This window comes from Scardinius erythrophthalmus, assembly GCF_964197995.2.
Source record: "Scardinius erythrophthalmus genome assembly, chromosome: 16".
NCBI lineage: Eukaryota > Metazoa > Chordata > Actinopteri > Cypriniformes > Leuciscidae > Scardinius > Scardinius erythrophthalmus.
Genome location: NC_138236.1, coordinates 460,873 through 470,872, shown reverse-complemented (window position 1 = coordinate 470,872; position 10,000 = coordinate 460,873). Strand labels below are relative to the sequence as shown.

General features: G+C 50.1%; 1 protein-coding gene across 18 annotated transcripts in view; it reads left to right on the top strand.

The window, feature by feature from the left end:
• khdc4 (KH domain containing 4, pre-mRNA splicing factor) overlaps positions 1 to 10,000 on the top strand; it is a 22,433-nt gene that overhangs the window by 8,655 nt on the left and 3,778 nt on the right. For 6 of the 18 annotated variants that reach the window (XR_014031847.1, XR_014031848.1, XM_081389569.1 and 3 more), the window contains exons 7-11: positions 174 to 385; positions 3,527 to 3,587; positions 5,871 to 5,928; positions 8,164 to 8,363; positions 9,567 to 9,783. Coding sequence is in view for 14 of the 18 variants with exons in the window: in XM_081389569.1 (XP_081245695.1) it covers positions 174 to 385; positions 3,527 to 3,587; positions 5,871 to 5,928; positions 8,164 to 8,363; positions 9,567 to 9,783 (748 nt within the window). In the remaining 4 variants the exon portion in view is untranslated. The remainder of the gene's footprint in view (positions 1 to 173; positions 386 to 3,526; positions 3,588 to 5,870; positions 5,929 to 8,163; positions 8,364 to 9,566; positions 9,784 to 10,000) is intronic. The other 12 variants (XR_014031845.1, XR_014031846.1, XM_081389570.1 and 9 more) reach the window with 3 other exon arrangements.

Below are 10,000 nucleotides of genomic sequence, written 5' to 3'. Positions count from 1 at the left end.
CACGTGAACATGTCGGAACCTCCAGAATAACTGAATGAAAAACGGTGGAAGATGCAGACGTGTTTCAGAACTGCTGTCAGCACCGCTAGTCTTAGTGTTTTCCTCATTCAACACACAGGATTCAGACTAACCCTTGTGTGTGTGTGTGTGTCCATGTGTCCGTGTGTGTTCAGATGCACTATGTGCAGGATAAGGTGTTTGTTGGCCTGGATCAGGCGCTGCACGGCTTCAGTGTGAAGGAGTGTGTGGAGGGTCCGGGCTGCTCGTATCTTCAGCACATTCAGGCAGAGACCGGGGCCAAAGTGTTCCTGCGGGGGAAAGGGTCCGGGTGCCTGGAGCCGGCGTCAGGGCGAGAGGCGTTCGAGCCCATGTACATATACATCAGGTGTGTGTACAGATCTCACACGCGCACACACACACACACACACGCCTGGAGCCGGCGTCAGGGCGAGAGGCGTTCGAGCCCATGTACATATACATCAGGTGTGTGTACAGATCTCACACGCGCACACACACACACACACACGCCTGGAGCCGGCATCAGGGCGAGAGGCGTTCGAGCCCATGTACATATACATCAGGTGTGTGTACAGATCTCACACGCGCACACACACACACACACACACGCCTGGAGCCGGCGTCAGGGCGAGAGGCGTTCGAGCCCATGTACATATACATCAGGTGTGTGTACAGATCTCACACGCGCACACACACACACACACACGCCTGGAGCCGGCGTCAGGGCGAGAGGCGTTCGAGCCCATGTACATATACATCAGGTGTGTGTACAGATCTCACACGCGCACACACACACACACACACGCCTGGAGCCGGCATCAGGGCGAGAGGCATTCGAGCCCATGTACATATACATCAGGTGTGTGTACAGATCTCACACACACACACACACACACACACACACACACACATGCCTGTAGCCGGCGTCAGGGCGAGAGGCGTTCGAGCCCATGTACATATACATCAGGTGTGTGTACAGATCTCACACACACACACACACACACACACACACACACACACGCCTGGAGCCGGCGTCAGGGCGAGAGGCGTTCGAGCCCATGTACATATACATCAGGTGTGTGTACAGATCTCACACGCGCACACACACACACACGCCTGGAGCCGGCGTCAGGGCGAGAGGCGTTCGAGCCCATGTACATATACATCAGGTGTGTGTACAGATCTCACACACACACACACACACACACACACACACACACACACACATGCCTGGAGCCGGCGTCAGGGCGAGAGGCGTTCGAGCCCATGTACATATACATCAGGTGTGTGTACAGATCTCACACGCGCACACACACACACACACACACACACACACACGCCTGTAGCCGGCGTCAGGGCGAGAGGCGTTCGAGCCCATGTACATATACATCAGGTGTGTGTACAGATCTCACACGCGCACACACACACACACACACGCCTGTAGCGGGCGTCAGGGCGAGAGGCGTTCGAGCCCATGTACATATACATCAGGTGTGTGTACAGATCTCACACACACACACACACACACACACACACATGCCTGGAGCCGGCGTCAGGGCGAGAGGCGTTCGAGCCCATGTACATATACATCAGGTGTGTGTACAGATCTCACACACACACACACACACACACACACACATGCCTGTAGCCGGCGTCAGGGCGAGAGGCGTTCGAGCCCATGTACATATACATCAGGTGTGTGTACAGATCTCACACGCGCACACACACACACACACACGCCTGTAGCGGGCGTCAGGGCGAGAGGCGTTCGAGCCCATGTACATATACATCAGGTGTGTGTACAGATCTCACACACACACACACACACACACGCCTGGAGCCGGCGTCAGGGCGAGAGGCGTTCGAGCCCATGTACATATACATCAGGTGTGTGTACAGATCTCACACACACACACACACACACACACACGCCTGGAGCCGGGGTCAGGGCGAGAGGCGTTCGAGCCCATGTACATATACATCAGGTGTGTGTACAGATCTCACACACACACACACACACACACACACGCCTGGAGCCGGCGTCAGGGCGAGAGGCGTTCGAGCCCATGTACATATACATCAGGTGTGTGTACAGATCTCTCACACACACACACACACACACACACACACGCCTGGAGCCGGGGTCAGGGCGAGAGGCGTTCGAGCCCATGTACATATACATCAGGTGTGTGTACAAATCTCACACACACACAGACACGCCTGTAGCCGGCGTCAGGGCGAGAGGCGTTCGAGCCTATGTACATATACATCAGGTGTGTGTACAGATCTCACACACACACACACACACACACACACACACACACACACACACACACACACACACATGCCTGGAGCCGGCGTCAGGGCGAGAGGCATTCGAGCACATGTACATGTACATCAGGTGTGTGTACAGATCTCACACGCGCACACACACACACACGCCTGGAGCCGGCGTCAGGGCGAGAGGCGTTCGAGCCCATGTATATATACATCAGGTGTGTGTACAGATCTCACACACACACACACACACACACACACGCCTGGAGCCGGCGTCAGGGCGAGAGGCGTTCGAGCCCATGTACATATAAATCAGGTGTGTGTACAAATCTCACACACACACAGACACGCCTGTAGCCGGCGTCAGGGCGAGAGGCGTTCGAGCCTATGTACATATACATCAGGTGTGTGTACAGATCTCACACACACACACACACACACACACACACACACACACACACACACACACACACATGCCTGGAGCCGGCGTCAGGGCGAGAGGCATTCGAGCACATGTACATGTACATCAGGTGTGTGTACAGATCTCACACGCGCACACACACACACACGCCTGGAGCCGGCGTCAGGGCGAGAGGCGTTCGAGCCCATGTATATATACATCAGGTGTGTGTACAGATCTCACACACACACACAGACACGCCTGGAGCCGGCGTCAGGGCAAGAGGCGTTCGAGCCCATGTACATATACATCAGGTGTGTGTACAGATCTCTCTCACACACACACACACACACACACACACGCCTTGAGCCGGCGTCAGGGCGAGAGGCGTTCAAGCCCATGTACATATACATCAGGTGTGTGTACAGATCTCACACACACACACACACACACACACACACACGCCTGGAGCCGGCGTCAGGGCAAGAGGCGTTCGAGCCCATGTACATATACATCAGGTGTGTGTACAGATCTCACACACACACACACACACACACGCCTGGAGCCGGCGTCAGGGCAAGAGGCATTCGAGCCCATGTACATATACATCAGGTGTGTGTACAGATCTCACACGCGCACACACACACACACGCCTGGAGCCGGCGTCAAGGCGAGAGGCGTTCGAGCCCATGTACATATACATCAGGTGTGTGTACAGATCTCACACGCACGCACACACTCACTCACTCTCACACACACACACACAGTCACTATAGAGTAGTGATCAGGCAGTTGAAGCACATCAGTGTTTGAGTTTCTCTGTTCCTCCAGTCACCCAAAACCAGAAGGACTTGCTGCTGCCAAAACCCTCTGTGAAAACCTCCTGCAGACCGTAAGACCCGTCTCACTCTCTGTCTGTCTGTCTCACTCTCTGTCTCACTCTCTCTCTGTCTCACTCTCTGTCTGTCTCACTCTCTGTCTGTCTGTCTCACTCTCTGTCTGTCTGTCTCACTCTCTGTCTCACTCTCTGTCTGTCTGTCTCACTCTGTCTGTCTCACTCTCTGCCTGTCTCACTCTCTGCCTGTCTCACTCTCTGCCTGTCTCACTCTCTGTCTGTCTGTTACACTCTCTGTCTCACTCTCTGTCTGTCTGTCTCACTCTCTGTCTCACTCTCTGCCTGTCTCACTCTGTCTCACTCTCTGCCTGTCTCACTCACTCTCTGTCTCACTCTCTCTCTGTCTCACTCTCTCTCTGTCTCACTCTCTGTCTCACTCTCTGCCTGTCTTACTCTGTCTCACTCTCTGCCTGTCTCACTCACTCTCTGTCTCACTCTCTCTCTGTCTCACTCTCTGTCTCACTCTCTGTCTCACTCTCTGCCTGTCTTACTCTCTCACTCTCTGCCTGTCTCACTCTCTCCCTGTCTCACTCTCTGTCTGTCTCACTCTCTGTCTGTCTGTCTGTCTGTCTCACTCTCTATCACTCTCTGTCTGTCTGTCTCACACTCTGTCTCACTCTCTGTCTGTCTCACACTCTGTCTCACTCTCTGTCTGTCTCACTCTCTGTCTGTCTCACTCTCTGCCTGTCTCACTCTCTGTCTGTCTCACTCTCTGTCTGTCTCACTCTCTGCCTGTCTCACTCTCTGTCTGTCTGTCTGTCTGTCTCACTCTCTGTATCACTCTGTCGCTGTCTGTCTCACTCTCTGTCTCACTCTGTCTGTCTCACTCTGCCTGTCTCACTCTCTGCCTGTCTCACTCTCTGCCTGCCTCACTCTCTGTCTGTCTCACTCTCTGCCTGTCTCACTCTCTGCCTGTCTCACTCTCTGCCTGTCTCACTCTCTGCCTGTCTCACTCTCTGCCTGTCTCACTCTCTCTCTGTCTCACTCTCTGTCTGTCTCACTCTCTGCCTGTCTCACTCTCTGCCTGTCTCACTCTCTGTCTGTCTGTCTCACTCTCTGTCTGTCTGTCTCACTCTCTATCACTCTCTGTCTGTCTGTCTCACTCTCTATCACTCTCTGTCTGTCTGTCTCACACTCTGTCTCACTCTCTGTCTCACTCACTCTCTGTCTCACTCTCTCTCTGTCTCACTCTCTGCCTCACTTTCTGCCTGTCTTACTCTCTCACTCTCTGCCTGTCTCACTCTCTGCCTGTCTCACTCTCTGCCTGTCTCACTCTCTGTCTGTCTCACTCTCTGTCTGTCTGTCTGTCTCACTCTCTATCACTCTCTGTCTGTCTCACACTCTGTCTCACTCTCTGTCTGTCTCACACTCTGTCTCACTCTCTGTCTGTCTCACTCTCTGCCTGTCTCACTCTCTGTCTGTCTGTCTGTCTCACTCTCTGTATCACTCTGTCGCTGTCTGTCTCACTCTCTGTCTCACTCTGTCTGTCTCACTCTCTGCCTGTCTCACTCTCTGCCTGTCTCACTCTCTGCCTGTCTCACTCTCTGTCTGCCTCACTCTCTGTCTGTCTCACTCTCTCTCTGTCTCACTCTCTGTCTCACTCTCTGTCTGTCTCACTCTCTGCCTCACTCTCTGCCTGTCTCACTCTCTGCCTGTCTCACTCTCTCTCTCTGTCTCACTCTCTCTCTCTGTCTCACTCTCTGCCTGTCTCACTCTCTGCCTGTCTCACTCTCTGCCTGTCTCACTCTCTGCCTGTCTCACTCTCTGCCTGTCTCACTCTCTGCCTGTCTCACTCTCTCTCTGTCTCACTCTCTGCCTGTCTCACTCTCTGCCTGTCTCACTCTCTGTCTCACTCACTCTCTGTCTCACTCTCTGCCTCACTCTCTGCCTGTCTCACTCTCTGCCTGTCTCACTCTCTCTCTCTGTCTCACTCTCTCTCTCTGTCTCACTCTCTGTCTGTCTCACTCTCTGTCTGTCTCACTCTCTGCCTGTCTCACTCTCTGCCTGTCTGCTTTCAGGTTTATTGTGCTGCATGATAGACTGTTCTTGTAAAATAACTAATGCGAACAAATAAAACAAAAAACAGTCTGCGATTGTAATCACTGTTATTCTAATATTATTTATAAACTATTTTAGTTTAAGAAGTTTATCATTTAATATTTATATATTATATAATTTCAGCTTCAGTGCAATTCATGTAAATAGTATTTAATAGTCTTTCTTAGTTAACTGTAATAACACTGCATGTAATGTGTGTGTTTGTGTGTCGTTGTCTGACAGGTTCATGCGGAGTATTCTAGATTCCTGAGTCAGATGAGCAGTGTGATGCCCACACAGGGTAAACACACACACTCACACTCACTCACACTCACTCACTCACTCACACACACACACACTTACAGGGTACACACTCACACACACTCAATCACAGGGTAAACACACACACACACTCACACACACACTTACACACACACACACACACACACTCACAGGGTAAACACACACACACTCACAGGGTAAACACACACACACTCACAGGGTAAACACACACACACACACTCACACACACACTCACAGGGTAAACACTCACACACTCACAGGGTAAACACACACACACACACACACACACACACACACAGACACAGACACACTCACAGGGTAAACACACACACACACACAGACAGACACTCACACACACTCTCTCACACACACACACTCACAGGGTAAACATACACACACACACACACTCACAGGGTAAACACACACACACTCACAGGGTAAACACACACACACTCTCTCACACACACACACACACACACACACACACACACTCACAGGGTAAACACACACTCACAGGGTACACACACACACTCACAGGGTAAACACACACACAAACTCACAGGCTAAACTCACACAAACACACACTCACTCTCTCACACACACACACACACACACACACACACACACTCACTCTCTCACACACACACACACACACACACACACACACTCACAGGGTAAACACACACACACACACACACACACACACTCACAGGGTAAACACACACTCACAGGGTACACACACACACTCACAGGGTAAACACACACACAAACTCACAGGCTAAACTCACACAAACACACACTCACTCTCACACACACACACACACACACACACACACACACACACACACTCACAGGGTAAACTCTCACACACACTCACAGGGTAAACTCACACACACACACACACACACACACTCACACACACACTCACACACACACACAGTAAACTCACTCGCACACTCACACACAGCTTGTATGTTTTCATCTGCTGAGTCTGATCAGAGAGAGTGTGTGTGTGTGTGTGTGTGTTAGGGGTTGCACGACTACTGATTTCTGCTAGTCGATTTCTTATCAAAACAATACTCGAGTTACTCGACTACTCGTGGTTCATGCTACTGTAAATGAAAAGACATGAAATAGCTAGATCTTATCAATAAACATTTATTAATTCATAGCCTAATGCAACAATTACATAAGTAAACTCTCAAAACATTGTAATTATGACATTTCATTTTTAAATTTTCATGTAACAGTCTATAGCCAAATAAATGGCCGTTCTTGCCTTTCATTTCAGACGTCTGCTTCTAGGGGCCGTTCACATCACGTCTTTTCCGCGCTCAAGGTCGTCATTTCAAATGTAGGCGCGCGCTCATAATGAAAGCAACATGGTGCGCTAGTTTTTCCAAGCGGGTTTTTCCTTCTCATCTCCAGAAATATATCTAGTAGTAAAGATAATGCAAGGGTTAGAAATAAATTAATCCTTTGCTGAATGATAACTACTTCGACGTCATCATGGAGAGCGCAGTTTGGTTGCATAGCAACGACAGACGCCACGGGAGCGCGAGCGCTTGTAGGAGACAGCGGCACGGCCGCGCGCGCTTTCCACACGTTTTTAGACGCAATATGTGAACGGCCTCTTGCAGAGTTGGTCAATTACAATATTTTTTGTCATCCTTGATGAAAATACTTCCACACAAATGACGTGTGGTGTCTGTTGGTGACATTCGCCATTTTTAATTCATTTATGGTTAATGGACGCTCGAGTAGTCGATTGTTTCCGACAGCGTCGACTAGTGGTTGAAGTAGTCGATCTATCGACTACTCGACTAGTCTATGCAAGCCCTAGTGTGTGTGTGTGTGTGTGTGTGTGTGTGTGTGTGTGTGTGTGTGTGTGTGTGTGTGTGTGTGTGCGCCCTTGTTTATATTACATTGTGGGGACCAAATGTCCCCATAAGAATAGTAAAACCTGAGATCACCTACATTGACCAGCCAGCGGTCCCCACTTTTCAAAAGGCTTATAAATCACACAGGATGAGTTGTTTTGAGAAAGTAAAAATGCAGAATGTCTCCTGTGATGGGTAGGTTTAGGGATAGGGTTAGTGTAAGGGGACAGAATATACAGTTTGTACGGTATAAAAACCATTATGTCTATGGAGAGTCCCCACAAAGATAGTGAACCAGACGTGTGTGTGTGTGTGTGTGTGTGTGTGTGTGTGTGTGTGTGTGTGTGTGTCAGCAGGTTTCCTCCAGCCTCCTGCTATGAACGGGATGCCTCCTCAGTCTCAGTATTATCCTCATCCACCCGCGGGATTCCAGCCGTATCCCGTTCCCGTTCCTCAGCAACCTGTCGCTCCTCCGTATCCGGTGTCTCCCGCGGCCCCGGGGCCTGTCCCCCCCGCGCAGTATCCCCTCCCGCCCGCTAGCGTTCCGGCACAGGTAACCCCGCGCTCACCTGTGTGAGTGAGTGTGAGTGTGTGTGTGTGTGTGTGTAAGTGTGTGTGAGAGAGAGTGTGTGAGAGTGTGTGAGAGTGTGTGTGAGTGTGTGTGTGTGTGTGTGTTTACCCTGTGTGGGCATCACACTGCTCATCTGACTCAGGAATCTAGAATACTCTGCATGAACCTGCCAGTTTAAAGGGCTGGTTGATTATGATTTGACTTTTCTAACTTTAGTTAGTGTGTAATGTTGCTGTTTGATCATAAACAACATCTGCAAAGTTACAACGCTCAAAGTTCAGAGCAAAGGGAGATATTTGCTTTAACAGAAATCGCTTATTAAGGACTACAACAAACAGCTGGTAGAGACTACACCACATTCCTCCCGGGTTAGTGACATCACAAACTCTAAAATTAGCATAAACCCCGCCCCCGGGAACGCAAGAGTAGTCGAGCACGTGTGAGTCTGCTCAAGCTGTCGCATCCGTCTTTACACATGCAATACTGTACATAACACAATTCAATATCATGAATCAACTCATAAAAACACATAATCAATATGTCTCACTGTAGGCGTTTTACAACAGTTCTGACACAAGCGATTTTATAATTATGACAGAATAAGCTAATTAAAGACATGAAGATAGTTACCTCCACATCAGCTGCATGCTAACCCTTCAGAAGTGTCCTGTTGCTCTACATGTTGTCTCTTCTTCTAGAGTCTCTCCATCATTGTCTGACTCCGGTTTGAACATAAAAGGCAACACACACACAAGCTCTTGAAGCTCCGCCCCCCTGTACTGGGAGCAGCAGCTCATTTGCATTTAAAGGGACAGGCACAAAACGGCGCATTTTTGGTCACCCTCAAAAAGTGACAATTTTAACATGTTATATAAAATTATCTGTGGGGTATTTAGAGCTACATCGTCACACACACACTCTGGACATCAGAGACTTATTTTACATCTGTGGAAAGGCCATTATACCACAGTTTTAAAACAATTTGATTCATTGCAATAAAGCTCAAACAATATAACATAAATATTAGATGATAAACTTTTTAAACTATAGTATTTTATAAATAATACTAGTATAACAGATTCACTGTGTGTGTGAGACCTGTGTGTGTGTGTGTGTGTGTGTGTGTGTGTGTGTGTGTGTGTGTGTGTCTCCCATCTCCTGACACATCTCTTTTTCTCTCTCCAGACTCTTCCTCCTGCTCAGTTCCCGCCCCCTGCCGTGGCTCCGCCCACACTCTCGGCTCCGCCCAGACCCGTGGCTCCGCCCCTCCCGCCACAGAAGCGCCGCTTCACAGAGGAGGTGCCGGACGAGTCGGAGCAAGGCCTTCTGGGATACCAGGTGAGCTGTCGGCCCGCGCCGGACCCTGCTCTCGTCACCGTGCGGCTTTACCCCGTTTCTGCAGGTGTGTGTGACGTCAGCGTCCTGTCGCCATGGTGACTGACGGGTTGTGGGCGGAGCCTGAGGGGTCACGAGGACCTGATCTGATGTTTGTAGTGAACGACAGCTGATGAAAGGTCAAACTCTAGTGAGCCGCAGAACTACAGGAAAACACTAAACCAGTCCAGCATTATCAGTGGCTTCGTCGAGATACTGTTATAGTTTTATTAATATTTTTTTTA